This window comes from Natator depressus, chromosome 6, assembly GCF_965152275.1.
Source record: "Natator depressus isolate rNatDep1 chromosome 6, rNatDep2.hap1, whole genome shotgun sequence".
In the NCBI taxonomy this organism is placed as follows: Eukaryota; Metazoa; Chordata; order Testudines; family Cheloniidae; genus Natator; species Natator depressus.
In genome coordinates this window covers 56787521-56810237 of record NC_134239.1, presented here as the reverse complement: position 1 = coordinate 56810237, position 22717 = coordinate 56787521, and the positions used below count along the sequence as shown (strand labels likewise).

At 46.9% G+C, this 22717-nt stretch overlaps 1 protein-coding gene across 1 annotated transcript in view; it reads left to right on the top strand.

Annotated features, from left to right (window-relative positions):
* Positions 1-602: 602 nt before the first annotated feature.
* The window catches only part of ALX4 (ALX homeobox 4), a 63885-nt gene continuing 41770 nt past the window's right edge, over positions 603-22717 (top strand). Inside the window, exons 1-2 of the mRNA XM_074957008.1 lie at positions 603-798; positions 2071-2460. Of these exons, the coding sequence (XP_074813109.1) occupies positions 2073-2460 (388 nt within the window). The 5' untranslated portion in view covers positions 603-798; positions 2071-2072. The remainder of the gene's footprint in view (positions 799-2070; positions 2461-22717) is intronic.

The window sequence follows — 22717 nt, the reverse complement described above, 5'->3', positions numbered from 1 at the left end:
AATTAAGCAGGTAATAAAGAGAATAGGGAAGGAAAATCCGCTGAAAGCTTTCTTGGACCAGAAACTTGAGCAAGCCCAGCTCTGCTGCTCTGCTCCGAGGGAGACTTGAAAATGTTTTGAAATCTAATAAATGAATCCATCTTTGGCTATTTAACTAGGACCTCACTAGAAACCCTGGCGTGTCGTTGGGATAAAGGGCAGCCCTCCCTTGCCGCATCGTAATGTACTTAGTACTAATGTGCGATATAGTTTTGTCAGACAACGATATTTACAATGCTGGTTATTATTGTAAAATCTCCCTGCCTACTGTAACAATCCCCTTGCAAGTGTCTAAACGGCTTCACTCCCCAATCCCCTCCCTTCCAGGTTATTCCCTTGCAATCAGGGTTATTATTCCCTGTTGAATTCAGGTTTTGCAAATTTGCTTTTCCGACTATGTAACTAAATCTAAAAACGTGAGTCTGTGTCCCCCCTAGTCCGAAGTGAGGGGTGGAGCAGGGAAAGGAGGGAAGAGAACACATCTGCAAAAGCCCCGAGTGTATATTTATAGACAAACGTCAATTCTCGTCTCCCCTCCCCCCTCCCTCACCACGCTTTGCACGGCCCTTGGGCCCACTGACTTCCTTAGGAGCAGGAGCCGGGCCTTCTGTCTTTAGCGATATTTGGGCTCATCTCCCTCTCGGCGGTGCGCAGAAATGATCGTCCGGCTACGGGCGGCGAGGAAAGGGTTAAGGGCCTTTTTGACTGAAGAGCTGTGGGTGCAGTTGGCGTAATATCTTTATTACTGAAAACTTCAAGGTAAGAGCGCGATAGAAACCAGATGTGAGGGATGGAAGAAAGGCCGGATAAAAAAAAATAAATAAATAAGTGTCAGGGGCAGCAGGAGTTAACTGGGGAAGCAGGAGTGGAGTCCGGTTCAGCTGATGGGACCGGGGCTGATACCGATTTGCGGTTGAACCCCTTTGAGGTTGCAATTGACCTTTCAGTCCCGAAAAGGCTTCTTCCAGTCCTAGTCCCCTCTACAAGTTCCAGTCTCGCCGGCTCGGAGGCAGGTTATCTAGTAAAACACTGCTCTGCTGCCAGAGGGATTTTAATAAAAACATCACGAGCAACAAAGAATTGTTTACATCTGATAGAAAAATGTGAAAATCTTCCCTGGCTTGTAATAATAATAATCAATTAATTCATTAATAATACCGCCAGAAGCAAGAACGAACTTGCCCTGGGTAGAGCTGTCTTCAGCTCGTAACAAGGGGCAGAAAAACACCTCACAAAGCAACGCTGAAAGGGTCTAACAAAGTCATTGCCAGTCCTGGAGATGGCAGAGGGAGCGGGGCTGCTGCCAAAGGGTTAATTGGGGGGAAGGGTGAGGGTCTTAAAGGGATATGGCTCGGGGGAGGGGGGAAATCCATATTGCTTTTAATAAAGGACCTAATGGGGAGGGAGGGGGTTACAAAGTCTAAGGTCCCTGCAGCTGCGTTGCAAAGTCAATAGTGAAGAGGGCCAGAACGAATCGAGTGTGTCATACCCATTAAATTGTTCCCTGCTCTTCCGCCGTGCACAGATCCCCATATTCATCCCCTAATTGCATTAATGTCATGTGTTTGATTTTCTATTTTTTAATCATAAAAAGTTTTTTTATGCAAAAGATCTGACCTCCCCCCCCCACACACACACACCGCGCGCGCGCTCCCCTCCTTCCCTGGCCCCCTCCCCTCCACTGTCATCATCTACATATTAATTGTGGGAGAGGTCTCGGGTTTTGTATGTGTGTGGGGGGAAAACTGTTGAGAAGAGTCTCTTTGGACTGTAGATAGCTTGGAGGGTGAGACAGAGAGTGAGTGTGAGAGAGAGAGGGAGGAAAGGGGGGCAGATCCCTTTCGCGCTGCAAGATCTTGAGGAGGCTTTGGAGATCTGGTCAGCTTTCAAGAACATCTGAATCCTCTTAGAGTTCCCTGGCCCAGCTGTGAGTGTGCATGTGAGACAGAGAGCGAGAGAGGGAGAGGGAGAGAGGCAGGCTCCTGGTGCCCCTCCAAGCGCATTAAGGACACTCGGGCCTTTTAATTTTAGGAATGAATGCTGATACTTGTGTTTCTTATTGTGATCCGGCTGCCATGGATTCCTACTACAACGCAGCCTCCCAGAGCACAGAGGGCTCCTCGCCTTTTAGGGCATTTCAAGCAAGTGACAAGTTCAGCCCTACTTTCCTGGCCAGCAAAGGACAAGGCTTTGGTGACAGCAGCAGTAAGTGCCGGAGCCGCTATAGCCAGCAGGAATGCCAGTCCCTGGATGGCAGCGGGCAGGCTCCCAGCTCTGCTGGGGCACAAGGCTCCTTTAACAAATACCAGCAGCAGCAGCATCTCTACATGCAGCGAGGCCCCTGCAAAACTCCCCCGGAGAGCAACCTCAAGCTGCAGGAGACCAGCAGCCACAACGGAGCCCTGCAGGTCTCCTGCTACGGTGAGTCCCGTGCACACGGCTCCGGTAGGGGTGTGTTTGCTGCTGAACGTGGCTGGGGCGGGGGAAAGGAAGGTGGGAAGAGGGGCTCGCAGATAAACTGAAGTGCCAGGAAAAGGGAAGAACGTGAAACAGAGAAAGCAGGGCGCCTTTGGTGGACAGGGGCCACATGCTTGGGACCCGCTTCTCCCTCACTGTGTGCTCTGTCCCTAGTCTGGCTAAAGCCCTGCTGGAGACAAGGGGGATCCGTGCCAGAGTAAGGACTGCGGGATCGGGCCTGTTTCTGTCGGAGAGAGGTCAATAGGTTCGGTGTCGTACCGGTGTCTTTCCAGCATGCTCTTTGAGCAGTAACCCAACGCGAGCCGTTCCCCTGATACCGTGCACCCTTTTGCCGGCTTCGGGATCCCGTCTTCCAGTGCCGAAGAGACCACATAACGGGAGAGGATGGAAGAAAACAACCGCATCCCCTCCCCTACAAATGCACATGCTCCCAGGAAAAGAGTGGGGTGGGATGTATAAAAGCTCCCCCCTACACGTTTTCCTGAGGTTGCTCTGAAATTGTCCCAGTAATGTCGGGGGGTGGGGGGATATGCACGTTTTGAAACAAAGCAACCACATGCCCTTGGGAGAAACAATGGGTTTTATTCTGGTTTTTTATTTCGCATAGAAAGACTTAAGTCATGTACAGACTCGCGTCCCTCGATTGTAATTTTATTGTTGTTGCTATTATTATTATTATTATTATTTATTATTATAAAATCAATGCCTCTTTGTGTTTCCAAACACAGCCGTGTTCCAAACAACTGTATTTTCTATGACAGCAGCTTATTTCCTTTCGGCCTGCTGCAATGTAGTGTTATAATTTCTCTAGATCTGATGCACACCTAGAGATTGCTATTCTGCCATTACAAATGAAAGAAAATCCGTAACTGTGTTCTTAAAAAAAGACAAGTTTTAGTTAATCCCTACTCAGAATATTCCCTAAAGTGGCCTTCTGTTTAAATGTGAATGCTGAGAGAAATCTGCTCTCCCCATCACTGGGTTATCTTTACTATTCGCCTCCACCCCCGTTGATTTCTGCCCTGCGTTTGAATCATCAAAGGTAACACACTTGCATCCTCTTCATTTCATTAGTGGCAATTAAGATATCTCACCGCATTGACGCTAACCTGAATAGAATTAAACCGGATTTATTCTCATTATCTTTCAGGGGATGTACTTAAAATGACAAACATTTGTTTAGGCGTTTCCGTTCTACTTGGAGGTTAAAAACAATCCTCTTCTTCTGGTTAAGGGAAAGTGAAAATAAAAATCTATCTTTCTCACTATCTATCTGTCTTCCCTGTTTCTACTCAAATGCTGGTTAATTAACTCCACCAGTCTGCATTCACTGCAGTCTGAATTCACTGCTATTTCAAAACCAAGTCTCAGTGAAAGTTCATTTTTTCCACTGTTCCATCAATCAAAAGTTACCCAAAGCAGCCCTAGACCGGGAACAAACTAGAGGAATAAAGAGAAAGCAAAACACGAGCGATGCCAGTCAAAGTGAGCAATGGAGAAGTATTACAAAAGGGAGATCAGAAGTGCAAGGGAAAGCTAAGTCTTCTGCAGCTCCTGCTTTTCCACGGTACAGCAGCGGTGTGCTGAGGTTACTTCCCTTCCGTCCTTCTTTAGTTCCATTTTCTTTGAACCCTGGTTTGGATTATGTCTGAGCTTCTCCAATTGCTTTTATTTTATTATTTACTTTCTCTCCATGCACCTCCCTTCCCCCTTTCCAGACTTGAAACAAGTCAAAGGCACCTACCTTCCCCCCTACTACCCCTCCTAAACATCTCCTGAAGGCTTGGAGTGTTTGCTGACTATAGGAAAAGCTGGAAGGGACGGGGCCTGGGGTTACATTAACAAGCCATCCATCACTCGTGCTGCAAGGAGCCGGCCTGGGCAGCCCCTCTCAAAGGGGTGCAGCGGAGAAAGATGCTTTGAAATATGTGTACGGCCAATCTTCAGCCGTATTGTACCTCGCCCTGTTAGCTTCATTTATTTCCCCGAATGACAGCTGACTCCAGAGACATAGATCGAACCAGAGACTCCTAACGTCCCATGGGGAAAGGTCTTCTTTGTCCCAGTAACTTGAAAGCTTCTTGCCTTTTGCAAAGGAGTTCCCCACCTTTGGTGAAGTGCAGGGCAAATCTGTACGCTGTGCACCCCCAAATGGCTCAGGCACCGCGCGCACTGTAGGGAGAAAGGCAGCTAGGCAAGGGATCTCTGATCCACAGGCTGCTAACCCCATCAATAATGAAAAAGCCAGACAGCACAACATGTAATCGCTGCAAAAAAAAGAAAGCAGCCCCTTAGAATGCTCCGAAGAAGCCCCTCTCCTCGCCTGCCAAGGGTCTGGCCTTGCGAGCTCCAGTCCCTAACTTTCCCATTCTGGATGGGAGGAATCTGGGACCTTCCTTCCCAGAAACGACCCCGCGCAGAAGAAACCAAAGCGATTTAGATTCATTTCCCCGATAACTGAAATTAAGCTACCAGCGCCCCAGACTTCACACCCAAACATTTTTCTTCAGGGGCTTTTGATGACACAGCGCAGTGAGAGGGGAGAATTCCCCCAGAAATGCTGCAGGGAAATGGGCAGTGGAGTTGCCTGGATTTTGTACGCCGTGGCTTGTAGCACGAGTTCTTCCCCCCATCGCATAAGGCCAGGTCTGGAAACTCATCGTGGCTGAACTTTCGGAAAGAAACAGTGCAGGGCAAATCCTTTGTGTCCATGTGGAATAGAGACAATGGGGACTATGTCTATTCTTCTTTACACTGCTCAGTGGAGCTACTCCAGACCTGCAGCGATGTAACCGAGATCAGCCTCTGGCCCTGGGTCACTTCATGGGCGGGAAGAAAGATTTAGTGCATAAGGGGGGGTTGCACGAGTCTGAAAAAGAAATACAGCTACAGCTTCCCCCATTCGGTGTGATTTCAAAGGCTGTTTCCAAATTCCCCACACCCCAGCGCTTTGAAATTCCCTTGCGCGGTTCTGTAACTCCGCGCACCACGAAGGGAATCCCAAGAGGGAATGCACCGTGTCAGAGACCGACACCGTGAGTTACAGCGCGGATGAAGTGTAATGCGTACGATGCCGAGCACTCCGAGTTACCTGATACAGAGTTGTAACAGCCACATGCTCACCTGGAACGGTACATGTCATTACCCTCAACCTTTCAGCCACTCATTTCCCAATACACCTCCCTGCGAATTTCAGGACGATAAATCAGAAGGCGCTGGGGGAGGGTGGGAAGTGTCTCTCGTTATACTCCCCAAACATATGCCATCGGTATGTTTTAAATAACGACTTTCATTATATTGGACTCCACTAAATAAGTCTCTGGGCCTTTAACATAGATTGTAAACTCTTTGGGTCTATCTGCATGATTTCTGGGGCAATGGACGTGGACGGCGCTGCATAAATCATTACTGAGTAATTAGCAGTGAATAAATAGTATTTGAGGCCATTCGTCAGAGGTGCCTGATTTCTCTGAAAACTCTCTGCTAACTGGATTTCTTTTTTTTTAGGTTGAAAAATCCAGGGCAACATCTTAGCATCCGATGACCCATTACAAGGCTGTATAGAACCAAATGAATGTATCACCCACATTAGTGCCACCAGGATTCTGCATGCCTATCGGTTGCATATTTAGGCGTTCGTTTATTTATTTGCTATTAAGCAGCATTCCCAATTGACTAGTGGTACCATGGAACCCCTAACCGGTTTAAAATACGGTGTGGTGTGGTGTGGCTCAGAATACATGGCAATGCAATAAAAGCCACCTGGGTCTGTGAGGACAATTAACACTACGAATAATAATGGCTAATGATTAAAATAGTTTCTGGTTAACAGTAAATATCCACTGTAAGATTTGGACTGATTGCTGCATAGAGGGAAGAGTGGCACGCCAGACCCATAGAATTTCTTCTTTTCTAAAATTAAATGAAAAGTTCTGAGCCGTGTGAGTTTATGGGGTTCTGTATCTGGAATTTAAAGGGAGGATTAACCCTTCCTTTGCGGGTTGCACCATGCCAGAGATAGCATTCCTGCTGCACAAGCAGCGAAGAGGAGGGGGTGGGAGAGAAGCGAGAATCTGCTGGGCCTCCTGCTCAGGAGACCGGGCCAGGGCGAGCTTCCCAGAGAGCCCGCGCTGTGTTTTTCGGAATCATTCCCCCACCGCTGTATTGAGTCGGCACTCGCACGCATGCCGCTGTACCCCGGAATGATTTGTATACATTGGAAATTAGCATAATTGCAATAATGAATAATCGCTCTCTTGTATTTCTGGTTAACCGAGGCTTGCAGTTTTGCCAAACCCCAGTCAGCGTTGTCTTTTTACTAATCTCGGGCTTTCGGAGTCCAGTCACTCTAGGCTGAGTTTAGCTCCAGAATCCATTGCCCTGTTAATAGGGCATAAATCTGCGGCGGGGAGAAATGTACCAATGAACAGAGCAGGCGACTGCCTGATATGAGGGGACCACATCTGTACGCAGTATTCAAGAGGTGGGCTTACCATGGATTTATATAAGGGCAATAAAATATTCTCCGTCTCCTTAAAAGAGGGATAGAGAATAGGACGGAGAATATCTTATTGCCCCTAATATAAATCCATGGTATGCCCACATCTTGAATACTGCCTACAGATATGTCCCCTCATCTCAGAAAAGATATACTGGCATTAGAAAAGGTTCAGAAAAGGGCAACTAAAATGATTCGGGGTTTGGAACAGGTCCAATATGAGGAGAGATTAAAGAGGCTAGGACTTTTCAGCTTGGAAAAGAGGAGATTAAGGAGGGCTGTGATTGAGGTATATAAAATCATGAGTAGTGTGGATAAAGTGAATAAGGAAAAGTTATTTACTTGTTCCCATAATATAAGAACTAGGGGCCACCAAATGAAATTAATGAGTAGCAGGTTTAGGAAGTTCTTCACACAGCACACAGTCAACCTGTGGAACTCCTTGCCTGAGGAGGTTGTGAAGGCTGGGACTATAACAGGGTTTAAAAGAGAACTGGATAAATTAATGCAGGTTAAATCCATTAATGGCTATTAGCCAGGATGGATAAGGAATGGTGTTCCTAGCCTCTGTTTGACGGAGGGTGGAGATGGATGGCAGGAGAGAGATCACTTGATCATTACCTGTTAGGTTCACTCCCTCTGGGGCACCTGGCATTGGCCACTGTCGGAAGACAGGATACTGGGCTAGATGGACCTTTGGTCTGACCCAGTATGGCCATTCTTATGTTCTTATGTCCTTTGGGGCAGCTGTTTCTATCTCTGTGTCAGCTCCTTCGTGGCTAGGCTAATCCCAAACCGTGACACTATCTATGCTGCCGGGCCCTATTCTATCCTCCAGGGCATCCGTTTTGGACTGGCGTTGCCCACTGGCCTCACCGGAGTTACTCCTCATTTACCCTGGTCTGAGGGGAGATTCGGACCTTGGTGCCATTGAGGGGTCACAGTTCGGGTGAGGATGAAACACACTTGTGGAAAGAGACTTATGCCAAAGGGGGGAAAGGGGCTGATTCTAGCGGGTTCCAGAATCTACAGGAACCATAGGGGGGACCCTTCTCAAGCGTCATCACAACCACCCTCCTGGATCGGTTAATGTCCATCGTGCAGTGCTGAGGCTCTGGGCGCCTTTGCCATGGAAGGATCCCTGTTCCCGCAGCTGGGCCAGAGTTCACCTTGCTCCTACGGAGCTGCTCAGAACGGTGTCTGCTGGAGCTCGGGCTGCTTGGGGTGCTGCCGCACCCCCTGGCTTGAAGTGGGTTCCAGGGTTCTATCCAGTTTGGTTCAATGGCTTTCAGCAGCCCCAAGATACACATCGTCCCAGCCGCCCGAGATGTGGGCCGTATCCGATCCCAGGCCGGGCTGCGGGCTTCAATTTAGAGATGGGGCTGCGAGAAGCCTTCATTTGGGTTCTCAAAACGCTGTAATAAGGCATTCCGGCGCACTACGTCGCCCGCTTCCTGCGGGCCCCACGCAGCTTTTCTTCGCTGGGCTGAGCGTGACCAACAAGTGTGGAGAGTTGAAGGTTTGGCGCTAATGGCCTCTGCAAACCAGGAAAAATGCAGTTTTATTTGCTTATTTGTCTCCCCGTTTACTGCTGAGTGATCCGGACTGTGTCTCGCTGGTAAGCTGGAGGGAGATCAGTTTAGGAGTGCCGAGAAAGTCTTTCTGGCAGTGCCTGCGCGGGTTTGTTGCACTGGCTTTATTCCCAATTCCCAGCTGAGCCTTTTCCTTGGCCCCTTTATCTCGCGGTACTGCCCTTTCTAACCTCTCCACTTTGCCCCTGCTAATGCCTCTCAGCCGATCCTTTTGGGCCTCCGTGTAGCGTAGTGTATCCCGAATCTGAACAATAAGGTCCCATCTTCCCCCCAGAGCCCCCAAATCCCCAGTGAAGCTATGGAGTGTTGGATGAGGCAAAGAATGCACATAGGAGGGGGCCTGGGGTGGCCAGATGTCTCGATTTTATAGAGACATTCCCGATATTTCGGGCTTTTTTTTATATGGGCTCCTATTACCCCCCGCCCCGTATCCCACTGTTTCACACTTGCTATGTGGTCACCCAAAGGGGGCCGATCCGGAGCCAGGGCCGGCTCCAGGCACCAGTGTTCCAAGCAGGTGCTTGGGGCGGTCGGCAGTGTGAACGGGGCAGCAGTGTTTCCGCGGCAGCCGCAAATAGGCTGCAGCTTCTCGCTTCAGCCAAATCGGAGGCAGCTTCTCCCTTTTGCCATCCGCGGCAGCAGTTTTTTCCCTCTGCTTGGGGCCAAAAACTGTAGAGCCGGCCCTGCCCAGAGCTCAGTAGCCTTCCTTCCACCAGGCCTTGTCTTCACTAGAAAACTAGGACGAGATAAAATCCTGATTCTACCCCCGCCGGATGGCAGGACTTGCGCTAGGAAGGGAGGGCCACTGGAGCGAATCCTGCCAACAGGATCGGCCCTTACCTCCTCCTCTTTCTGAGTAGCTGTTTTCCTTTGTTAATTTCAACCGGCTTAGCCGTGGTGATTTCCGCTGGGTTTGGCCAGCTTCTTATGACTTCTAAAAATGCTGTCCCGCGCCACCCTCCTCTACCTGCATCAAAAACACACCAAGCCCCTTAACTCGGCCCTCTGCATTTTTCTGATGATCAGCATCTAAAGAATGGGAATAAAGCGACTGCGGGACTCTGTGCTGGTATCTCACTTTAAACACTGTTAGGTCCTTGGCTGGAATGTAATGTCCAAACGTAGAGCTACGAAACAAAGAGCAAAGATCCCCTGATGGAGAGAGGTTTTAAAGGTATATATTTTTTCATAAACACGTTGTTTTGAAGCTTTAAAAAGCGTGTGGCGGCCCTACGCTACTATCCAGGCCATCTATCGGATAGTAGCTGTGAATATAGCTTAAGGAGAGTTATAGTCAAGGATAATAACGAAGCGACAACAGAAATGCTTCCGGTTCATTTAGGGCGGATTTCGACCGTGGGGTCACTGAGGCGAACGCAAGGTTTTAGTTTGCTTAGTGATATTCACGGGTTTTCCCATTTGGCATTGCGGGCACAACACCTCCACTAGTCCGAGCTGCGATTTTTGCAAAAGCAAAGGAAATGGGCGAATCACTTATAACGTTTAATTTCCAAATTGTATTTGTTTTCGCTGAAATCAAAGGAGAGTGACTCAGACAGGGCACGCACCAAGGCAGGTCGTGGCAACCAGATTTCGGAGCCTAGAGTCAAAGAACTCCGGTCTGATGTTTGTACAATAGACCTTTATACACTACTAAGGGAAATGCCGTGCTGTACGCACGCTGAAGGCGCCTCTGTCCCCTGAATGCAGCTGCAGTGCTTCCCTTTTTTTACTGCAGTCAGACTACCAGTTACGGGTTACTCCCTACACTGGAACCCGGGGAAAAGCACGGCTTCTATCTTGGGTTCGAGGTGCGGGGGGCGGGACATCAAGTGGTTTATGTATTAAAGTAATCTGAATGGCCGTTTCTTTTACGTAGAGGTGATGTAAGTCACCGTTCTTGGAAATACATATTGCTGTCTTGAAATACGGGGTTTTTTTTGGGGGGGGGAACCCTTTCGGGGAATGAAAGAGAAATATGCATTGGGATGTTTGCTCAGCGGGTTAGGTGAATGCACACTGTTTTTCCTGGCATAGGAAAATCTTTAAGCATAAGGTTATGCAACTAATAACGATCTATTTTATTTTCGTGCAAATATCAAGTGCAATCTCTAACGCTTTATCCATCAGAGCAGAAAGACATTGCCATAGGAATGAAGGGATCGCTCCACACGGTTTTTTCTGATATATTTCTAATGCACTTTCTTCATTTTTATTTTTACGTTTGCAAAATAGCGTCTAAGAATTGTCAAGCATTTTAAAATGTAGAAATAGGAGAAATAACCTGGCTCCAGAATGAGCCTTTCGCTGACGTTGAAGGCTTATAAAATATTTGGGGCCTGCTCCAAAGCCCACTGAAGTCAATGGAAAGGCTCCCATTGACTTTAATGGACTTTGGATCAGGCGCATAATTTGCAAAAATCCCTGTTTTGAAGGTATTCGTTGAGAAGCACTAATCGGCTGTGATCTGGGCAGCCAGTCTCCTCTTCTCTGCGCGCTCCAAGCAGGGCTACAGGCTCATGGAGGTGACACGTCGTAGTGGGATTCTCCTGCCATTTGCTCTCTACGTGTGAAGCGGTTTTATTGAGGGAACTATCAGCGCTTCCACATCTGCCTGCGTCAGAATGTGTGTGTGTGTGGGGGGGGGGAGAGAAGACGGGTTAGGGGCTTGTGGTTCACACGTAAAGGGTAAGGGGTCGCCACAGTTTCGATGTGGACATTTTAATGAAGGGGTGGAAATATAAGGACCCCTATAGAGAAACATACCCAAGGAGAGCCCTGCGCATTGCGTGTGGCTGGAGGCGCCGCCACAGTGCTAGCTAAGGAGAGGAGGCTCCTTTTGGTGTATCTCGCGATTTACACTATGTCTAATGATTTCCCGCCAATAAGGCTGCCTTTCTTTTCGGGTTCTCTCTGCCCGGCAGATCCTCCGGTGCCAGGAAGTCGGGGAAGGGGCATCCTGAGACGCTTCCCCTTCCCTCTGCAATGCCCCTTCCCCTCCTTTGCGTTCAGAGGGGCTGGGAGGCTGCTGGCAGCACCTTTGCAGTGTGGCCACTGGGAGATATTTTTGTTTATTTGTTGCTTGCTATCCCCATCCAGGTGCAGGAGCGTCCCCGACGCGGAATTCCCCGAAGTCTCCATTCGCAATGTGTTCAAAATGCCCCCCCCCCCCCCCCCGTGTGTGAGTGTGAATGTGAGTGTGTGCGCGCGCTTCTGGTGCCTTAGCGCGGCTCCAGGGCGGGTCCCAATTCAGTGAAAGTAAAAGATCCTTCGGATTCAGCAAGGTACAAGGGAGACGCGGGCTGGAGGCGAGGAACCGAAGCAACACGCTGGGCCTGCGGGGTCAGAGATAACGGTGCATGACTAAGTACCGGGTGTTTTTGCCTCTCCCCTGGGGGACCTCTGGTCACCCTTCGCTGGGGAATGTATCATTTATACTTCCCTACCCCTGAACATAAACAACCTCCCCGCCTCCTCTTTCACTTCTCTCGGTGATACTTACTGAAGCATTTCGACAGCCATGGAAATAGGAGTCGAATTAGACTCTCTGCTACCTGGGAAGGGGGAGGGGGGTGGCTGTGAGGTGACTCGTTGCATATGGTGGACAGGGATCAGAGCTGCGAAAGAGTTTGCAGAGGGGCCAGTGGGGAGAAAGCAGTGCAGTCCCCTCCGTAGTTAATATCCCCCGGCCTCAGTGTGATTCAGACCATCAGCAGGTGGAGTTGAACAACCATCTCTGTCTCCCCTTGGGGAAACGGGCAATTGTACATGTAAACAAACTATCCATTAACAACACAACGCTTTTTTAAAAATGTGGGGCTCCATCCTCCAAGGAACCCGCCTGTTGCGTCGGTCAAAGGCAGCGGAGATGCAGAGAGAAGTTTGTTTCAGACCCAATTTTTCTTCCTTTAATCTGCCCCCACACGAGCAATACTAGACTGAAAGTCGTAGAGGGGGAACACACAACGGGAGGGACCCACTAGGGCTGTGTCACCAGGGCAGCGCCTGGCACTGTCTGAAGAGGGGATTACACACACATATCCTGCCCCCATCTCGTTTCCCCGCTCCATCTCCCCTCATCTAAAGCCCCTTCCTGCCCCGCAGTACTGCACTGAAGCCAGATGTGACGGGTAGGGATCAGAGGGGAACCCAGGTTCCAGATGTGACTGATAGGGATCAGAGCCCAAGTGGATCTCAGGAGGGAGTCAGACTTTCTCTAGGCCGGGGCTGAATGGGGCCGGTTTTACAGGTCCTGAACTTTCACTCCCCTCCGAAGCTTTGAACTGGGCTCCGCTCCTGACAAGAGTCCTCGCATACAGATCAAAGGGACTCCGGGTATCTACAGACTGGGGAAGAGCAAGCGGGGGGGAGTTGGGGTAGAGGAGTAAATATGTTTTGGAGATACATCACTGGAGTGAAATTAAAGACTACACCAGAGAGCGAGCTGAAGTAGGAAGGAAAGGCGAGAAGACAAGCCGGGGGGGTGCGGGAAAAGCAAGCCTAGCACGGAGAGAACGGACAGAAAGAAACCCGGCATGAAAAACAAGCAAAGCCTGGGGAGCGGGGGAAAGGAGACGCTCCCCCGAAAAGCCAGGCAGGGAGCAGGAGCGACGGGCCAGAAGAACAGGAAGGAAGAAGAGAAAGCGGCGAGCAATGACATGAGACAAGCCCAGAGGAAGGGAAGCAGGCTGGGGGAAAGGAGGCAGGAACCAAGGGAGCGCAGCAGGCAGACGTGCAGCCGGTCCGTGGGCTCGCCTCTGGCGCAGCTGGCTCCTGTGAGAAGCGGCCTCTTCCCAGGGTTTATAACGCCGGGTTTCTGTTCCAGGTTCGCGGCTTCGGGCTCCCCGGGGTGCAGCTGACGCTGCTTTGGCAATGGCTTTCTCTTTTTTACAATAGGGCCACCAGATCTGCCATTCAACGGCTCCAGCAGCATCCCCCCCACCCCCACCCCCAGGGAGGGGAGGGAGAGGGCGCCAAGAAGTTTGGCTAAACTCTAGGTGTAAGCGGACACTGGAGGTAGCGGAGTCTCCCCCATCTGCGCACACAGATCTGTAGGATTTCCTCAGTGAGCTAATCGAGCAGCGGAGGAGTCGAAGGTATGGCTCGTGCGTGTTCCTGGGTCTTCGCAAGATGATTTATTTGAGTCTGTTTCTAAACCGTTTTGCTTCTCTTGGCTTGGCCGGTAGATCTGGCTTGAGAGTTTTATAGGATTCCTGAACCAAGCTGTTTATAACACTGATGTGTCAACCTCCCCTTTATTTGTATCTTTCTTTTCTAGACAGGAAGGTTTCCTTTCGCACTAGGGCTGTTTATTTTCAAGTTGTCCTGTGCTGATTGGATTGAACTCTGCTTTATCCACCGCTTTCTGCAAAGGTTTTACCAGCGGCAGCAGGAGGAAAAAAGAGTCTTAAACGTTTATTAGTCTGAATTGTTTTGAAAGCAACACGCTGCAAAACAGATGAAGACGCTGATGGGGAGAGAGAGACTTGGGGATGCTTAACAAATGTGTCTTTTACTAAGGGTTTGATGTAGGAGTCCCATTAACAATATATATTGATGCCAGATAGCACAAATGAGCTCTATGTGTGTGTTATCTGGGGCTGCAGGCTGTTTATTTTGTGCTCCTTTTTGAGTGTACGTTCACTGTGGTTGCATGACTAACTGGCGGGAGTGATTCACTGGCTGCTTTATGGCTGACTGCTCTAAACAAGTTGTGAATCAAAAGAGATTTTTTGGCTTAGGTTTCTAACCTCCCAAGTTAATGCACTCGGAGTTTAAGGGGGAGCTAATGTGGAGACTTCAGTCCCTCAGATCTAAAAGATTTATTCCCTTTCCAAGTTCTGCATGCAAAGCCTTGATGAGTTTCCCTTGTAAGAGGGAGGAGGTGTCTTGGTGGCTTTCAGCCAATGTCTAGTCCTTAAGGAGATCTCCAGCCACATCCTTAGCCACTTAGTTGTCCAAGTGTCTGGCTCTGTTGTCAATTACACATTGAAATCTTTAAAGCCATTGATTATCTTATCAATAACATTGCACTTCTATAGTGGCTTTCATCCATTGAGCTCTAAACACGTTGCCAACATGGGAAAGTATCATTATCCCCATTTTACAGTTCGAGAAATTGAGGCACAGAGAAGGAAAGTGACTTGCCCAGGGCTCAACTGTGAGTCAGTGGCAGAATCAGGGATAGAAACTAGATCTCTTGATCGGCAGACACTTATTCAAAGTATTAAATTGTAGCTGATCAGATGTTTTCATGTGCCCTGACCTTTCTATATCTTAAACTGGTTAACTTTGCAAAAGACATTAATGGCCTTAATTTTCAAAAGTGAGTAGTAAATATGGATGACTCAGTTCTGGGTGTCTAACTTGAGGCACCTGAAAGGGCTCAGACTTTCAGAAAATGCTGAACACAAGCCCTCTGAAAATCAGGTCTCTAAGATGTCCCAGAGTGGGCATTCAAAAAATGAATGCACCCAAAATCACAAGTCATTTTTGAAAATTTGAAAATTGATATTACAGCCAATATATTTGTAGAAAAGTGTTTTCAAAAAGGAAAGAACGTTAGTTCAAAATTAGGAACAACCTGAGGGGTTCCCCAGCAAGACTAGGACCTTTGCGATTCAAGAATATTTACATAAAGATGAACAGAAATATTTCATATAAATAAGGAGAATGTTATGGTAATTTATACCAATCACTGGTTTTTCAGATGCTCCAGACTTTTAAATGGCAGTATACATATTGAAGGAAGAAAACTATATATCTTTAAACAAATGATGTTTAGCTATACTTGAATATTATATTTTCTTCAAAAATATTCTTTATTGCACTTCACAGTTTTTGCTTCTGCTCTAGTGAATGGAGATCCATATTTCAACTGTTAATTAAGAAGAGATGCTATGATAGGAATGGTTCTAATGTCCTTGATCTTTCTGGGATCTTCTTTCCATCAGAAAGAGATTTGGGGAAGGAGAGGAGAAATATGAGGGTGGAAAGGGAGTGGAGGGAGAGAGATGCAAAGAAAGAGAGAAACAGAGAGAGCTGGGAACAGAGTGGTGAGAAGGGACAGGCAAAACTTTCTGTGATGTGGGCAGAGGGGTTTCACTGGGATCTTTGATTGCAGAGGGCTGGGTATTGATTTAGTGCAGCTGTGGAGCTGTGTGGGCAGATGCAGTCAGAAACCCCTCAAAAGCAAACAGAAAAGGCAATGAGGAAGACAAGAAGAGCCAGAGAAGCATCTGTAGTGTGAGCCTGAGAGAAAAGCTGAGAGAGTTTTTTGGGTAGAGTGCTGGCTAGAAAAAGAGGCTTGGAATATTGACCAAGGAAACTGTCTTCTGTTTGGCTCCCATTTAGTTCAGGGAAACAAAATTTTGTTTGTACCTTGTAAATAAACAGGACTGTGTAAAAAAAAAATACCAAGCTCTATCATCAATGGCTCCTCCCCACAACCCACAAGACCCCAAATATTGACTAACTGCTCATGTCAAAAGGGTTAAGCTGGTGTTAAGGCTGGGATCCGGTTTCCAAGGAGAAAAATTGTGAGCCAGTGATTCCTAATGACCTCAGGTGGCACACATAATCAGTGTGCTCACAGAAATCATAGATGGACAAAAGGAAGTAAAACAAAACCAGAAGGAATTAAATCAAGATCTAAATCAAAAGCTGGAAGCTTCGCAAAAGGAAATAAAGTCATATCTGGAGGTTTCCCAGGAAGGGAATGAAAATTGACCTGCAGGCAGAGATGAAATCATTCTTGGGGCAGCAACTACACAGTGTCTAGGGACAATGAGAGGCCCAGGTGCAACATTCCCAGTTTGAAATGGCAAGATGGATCAATGAGGTGACCAGTTACCTGACTGCCATGTCCCAGAAGATTTTCCATGAAATAGGGGAGACGAGGAATGCTTTGGCCAAATTGGAACTTGCAAACATTGACGAGCTGCAGCAAGGACATAGGGAACTGAAAAATCACCTTCAGAAGGAGATCAAAGAGTCACAGACCACAGTGGAAGGCAGCCACCTGGATGAGGAATTGGGCCAGCCAGAGGATTTGGATAAGGTAGGACATTTACAACACTGCTCTCTCCCACTTGTAACCCACAGAGGCCCAGAGGGGATAGGTCAAATTGTCCCAGCTCAAATAGTGCAAAACCCCACTGTCTTTGGAGGGAAAACTCCCTGGGAGGTTTATTTGGCTCAGTTTAATGCCATAAGTCGAATAAATTGCTGGGAAGATGAACAGAAAGTAAGGTTTCTAGCGGCCAGCTAGGGTGATCCAGCTCTAATGGTGCTGAAGAACTTAGCCCCAGAAAAGACACTGACCAGACTTGGTACAAGCCTTTGATATTTGATTTGGAGACAGTCATCAGTCTGAGCTGGCTAGGGCACAGCTAAGAGCTAGAAGGAGAGGGAAGAAGACACTGCATCTGAAATAGCAGCGGGCCTAAGGAGACTTGTGTTCCTGGCATATCAACTTACCAGTGAGGACCGATTTTCCAGGATAAATTTGCAATGGACCAGTTTATAGATGCTCAGTGGGACCTGGATTTGCAGATCAACCAAAGGAGGCCAAAGACACTTGGAAGGACTGTGGAATTTATCACAGGACTTGAATCTTTTCTTGCAGCTGTTCACCAGAGGAAGAAACAGCTGCTAGTGAGGAAGCTAGAAGCTGACTGCCATGAGCCCTGTAAGTACAGCTCTGTGTCTAATATGTATGATTGAAAAGGGTATTCTAATCTGGTTTATTACATTTTTGAATTATTAGAAAAATGATTCATTTGGTTTGTAAAACAAGGGAAATTGACAATGAAAAAATGAAGGAAAGCAGTTCAGTTAAATGCTGGTAGTGTGAAAAAACTGGCCACAAAAAGGATTGTTATAAATATAAAGCAGGCCAGGACAGAGCATCACAAATGCCTAGTGAAAGCCCCTCTCCCAGCTCAGGAAATGTGGAGGCACCCAAACTGAGTGGACAAAGCTTGGAGATACAAGGATTAGCCCCATAGTTTTGGTTGAGATCTGGGCTGTTCAACAACAACAACAGTGGGAGTTTGCCTATTGAATGTGTGATAGGATCTGTGAATTAAATGGTAATAGTGGACACTGGCTCAAACATAATAGTTATTAGATCAGTCATAAAGGACAGGGAATAGGGGATCCAAAACTGACCCATGTAATTGGTCTCAAATGGAGACAGTGACTGGAACAAAGACATTGGTCCAAAACTGGGCAAAATTGTATTTTGAACCTCTGGAATTCAGACAAGAAGTCTGGATAGCCAAGACAGTGGATGAGCTAATTTTGGTTTGGGTTTCATTATGGCTGATAACTGTGTAATAAATGCCAGAAAAGATGTCCTACTAATTCAGTCTGTGGAAATTCCCTTTAAAGATGTGGCCCAGGTGAAGCACATGGTTTACAGGCAATTGTCTTTCAGTGAACAAGATGTCCTGCCTCCAGGAGCAGAAATGATAACATCAGCTACATAAACCTGCTTTGAGATCCAGGGTCTCAGGAGGGGAATCGAGGTTATATCTGCTAAAGTTCTTGTGGATCTGAATCAGAAACAGATTCCTGATCATTTGCTGATTGTTTCTAACAAGCAGCAAATAGTTTAAAAAACAAAAAAAGGAACCACTATTGCAAAATGTAAACCAGTGGATCTAATACATGCTGGAATAAAAGAAAACTACAAGAGGCAGGGGGGAAGGTGAGCTCCCAGAGTTTCTACTGGACTTATTCCAGTGCAGTGGAATATTTAAATGAGGAGCAGTTGAACAGTCTAAAAGATTTCTGGTTAGGAATCAGGAGTTGTTCTTCCTAACTCACAAAGATGTAGGTTGCACTGCACTGGTCCAGCACCAGATTGATGTTGGGGAAAACTAACCCATTAAATAGCCACCTCAGCATTTACCAATAGCAAAGAGGGAAGTGGCTTTACAGCCCATTGTGGAAACAAATCAGTAAAGCATAATTGAGCCTTCAACCAGCCCTTGGCCTCACCCATAGTTCTGGTTAAGAAGAAAAGATGGCAACATCAGATTCGATGCGTACTATAGAAAACGAAATGAAGTCACGTATCCATTGCCATGAATAGATGATATGCTGTATCAGGTTCAATCTGGCTTTCCATATTGGATCTTAGAAGTGGATATTGGCAAGTGGAAGAAGATCCAAAGGACAGAGAAAAGACTCCTTTCATGGCAGGGCAAGGCCTGTGGCAATTGAAAGGGATGGCTTTTGGCCTGTGTATCAGACACATTTGAGAGGCTAATGGACGGGGTATGGAACGGCACACCACTCTTAGCTTATTTGCTATACTGATATGATATCCTGGTGCATGCTAATACCTGATGAACATGACCTGATACATTTATAAATGGTCTGCCATAAGCTTAAAGCTCCCCAGAGGAAAGTGAAATGTGAGCTGTGTCAAAAAGAGGTAACTTACTTTCTTGGGTACAGAGTCAATGAGGGGAGAATCTCCACTGACAAAAAGAAAATCAAGGCTGTACAGAATTGGCCTGTCCGCCAGACACTCACAGATATGCACATTGTGTAGGTTTCTATTCCTGTTACGGAAGGTTTATTTGTGGCTTTGCAAATATTACAAAACCACTGCCTAAGTCGAATCAGAAAGGCGAATTTCAGTAGTCAGCAGAGTGCGATTTAGCATTTTCAGAGTTGAAAAGGCTTTTGTGACTGCTCCTGTCTTAGCCTACCCATGTTTCAAAACCCCTTTCATATTGGACACAGGTGTTAGTGCTTATGGTTGGGGGGCAGTATTGACCCAAGAGCACAAGGGACTTGAGAGGGTGGCGGTTTATTGCAGCAATAGTCTAAATTCTCCAGAGAGAACCAGAAAAGAACTCCTGGCAGTGGTTAAATGTATAGAATATTTTCACTACTATTTGTATGGCAGAAAGTTTGTGGTCAGGAGAGACCATGCATCCCTGCAACGGCTCTTTAGTTTCAGGAATCCTGAGGGGCTACTTGCCAAGTGGTTGGAAAAACTGCAGTGCTGTGATTTCCATAGTCACAGACAGGACTGGGCACCAGCATGGAAATGCTGATGACTTGTCCAGATGCCCTTACTAGGAGGCTCATTACAAACACTGCCCAAAGTAGAAGAGCAAGGCGTTGGCTGCCCAAAGGAATGAGTGTGCTCAGGAACTGATGGCTGTCGCCTCTCTTCCCATAATTTGCAGAAGTGCAAATGTTCCTGGTTCATCCACTGGAACACTGGATGTGAGTTTGCAGGAATGAACTCCAGAGCAGCTAAAAGCTTCCCAAAGAGAAGATCCTAATATCAGGATAGTGTGTGATTGGAAAATCATTTGGCAAATGCAGCCACCTTGGAATATAGTATCCCCTCAGAATGCCACAATACAAGCTTTCTGCTCAGAGTGGAGAAGCTTGGAATTTAAAGATGAAATATTGTACAGGAGATGGGAAAACCCTGGAGACGATAAATATAGTTGAGAGGTCTCTCCTGGTTATACCATATTGAAAAAGGAGGTTTTGAGGTTATGTCATGATTTGAAAACTGCTGGGCATTTTGGAGTTGCAAAACCCTTTGCCAAGCTAAGGAAGAATTTCTACTGGCTGAAATGCGGACAGGATGTAGAAAACTGGCACAAGAAATGTGATGCATGCCTTGCAAAGAATGGTCCTGCTAAGACAGGGAGAGCCTCCAGGCAGCAGTATCTCATGGGGACACCAAGGGAGTGCATTACTGTTGATGCACTTGGACCTCTGCCTGAGAAAGTCTGGCAATCCATATTAGTTTGTAGCCATGGACTGTTTTACAAAATGGCCTGAAGCTTATCTAATAAGGAATCAAGAGGCTGTGACAGTAGGTAGGGTCCTAGTGAATGAATTTTTCACCAGATTTGGGGTACCAGGTGAGTTACACACAGATCCAGGGAGAAACTTTTGAATTTAAAATGTTTCAGCAGGTATATGAGATTCTAGGCATCCGCAAAACTTGCAACACCCCAGCACACCTGCGATCTGATTGGATGGAGCAAAAGGTTCAATAGGACTCTGGGACTACCTTTGTAGAACAACACCAAAGGGAATGGAACCAGCATATCCCATGCCTTTTGATGGCTTATAGAACAACAGTATAAAGTGTACCCTAGCGCTCTTCATGTTTGGGCATGAGCTCAGGACCCCAGCAAACTTTTTGTATGGAGTTCCTGAGGTGGAACAAAGATTTGAACCATGTGGACTATGTAGAAACCCTACAATCCAAAACTGAAAAAGCCCACACCTTAGCTGGAGAAAATTTGATAGCCTCTGAAAAAAATGAAAAAAACCACAACCCTCTATGATGGAAGGTCATATAAGGAAAGAAGGGATTTGGTTTGGTTTCACCATCCCGACGTGAAAGAAGGGTAACAGCCCTAAACTGGATAAACCTTGAGAAAGACCCTCTACAGTACTGACCTAAATAAATGATGTTATGTATAGGATAAAGTTGGGTCCCAGGACTAAACCCAACATTATTCATAAGGACCATCTGAGGAGGTACCAGGGGGACCCAATTTCAGCGTGGCTACCCCTCCAAAACTGAGAATGTAGCTGTGGAAGCTGAGGCTGGGAGAGTCGTGACAATGAGTTCCCCATTAGAACAGAATGGGCAGTTTCTGTCTGTCAGCCAGCATTACAACAGACAATTTTTGATGAGCTCTACTTGGGTGGTGGAAAGGAAATTGGGCAGGGAGAGAAGAACGTCAAGGAGACTTGGACTAGAGTAAAATCAGTTTGGATTGGTGATGTGAATGTGTTCTGACAGAAAAACATTATGCAATTTATATGAACTATGAAACATGGCCCTTCACTGTCAAGATATAAAAGAAGTTGGACACCATTCAGATGAAGCATCTCCGAATAACTGAAAACATCAAATTGTATAAACTGAAGTTGAACGAAGAGATCCATTTGCTGTTCTCTCAGTCACCAAATCTCTTTTAAAGTGCTTTGATCATCTGGGCTAAATCCCTACCAATTTCCCTGTGAGACTCATCTTTGATTTCAGCCTAATGAAAGCAGGATGGAAACGGCCAACCAGAAGACCTAAAACATGGTGGCTGGATGGCGTCAACAGATATGTGCCCCTCACAGGCATCCTACCTCATAATGCAGCAGATTTGGCTCTGGACAATATATAATGGAAGCACATAATGTGTTCGTTGGCCTCTGCACCGTCCAAGAAACAGTATGAGAACTAACCAATTAAATGAGTAGCTAAGCTTCTGTCATTCATAACTGGTAAATGTTTTTTCTTTCCATTAGGGAGGGGTCAAAAAGGGCATCACCATTTTGAACTCGCTGGGCACAATGGATCAGTTAAGATAGGGGCATGGTTATGCTGGGAATTAGATGAAATCTCATTGGAGCTGGTGGGTGTGACAACTGCCTATTGTTCAGGATCAATGTAAGAAGAGTTAAACTCATTCTGGAGTAAAATAGCTGAGACAATACACAGACCATATGCAAGGTGGGTCAGGAGCTGGGCTGTGTGAGTGGAGGGGTTTTGCTGGGGACTGAATGCAAATGCAGAGGGTTGGGTATTGTTTTGGTGGAGCCGTGTGTCTATGAATGGATGCAGTCAGAAACATCTCAGAAGCAGATAGAGAAGGCAACAAGGAAGCCCAGGACAGCCAGAGAAGCATCTGTAGTGTGACCCTAAGAGAGAGCTTTTTGGGTAGAGTGCTGGCTGGAAAAAGAGGTTTGGAATATGGAGCAAAAAAATGGCCTCCTGTTGTTTGATTCCTACTGTGCTCAGGAAAACAGAACATTATGCTCATTCCTTGTAAACAAAGAGGGTTGTATCAAATAATTCTTGGCTCCATCATCAACTTCTCCTGCAAGACCCCAAATACTGTCTAACCATTCAGGTGAACAAGGGTAACAGCTGCATCCTTCCTCTATCTTGTCATTCGGTATAATTTTCTCTTGTATCAGAACAAATCCCAGTAAACAGGTCATTCAATCTCAAGCCCCATAAATCAATCTCTTTGCATAAACTAGGAGAGCCATAGTAAGGGGCGTTTTGGGCCCCCAGGCTCGTACAGTGTACGTTACTATGGTCCTATAAAAA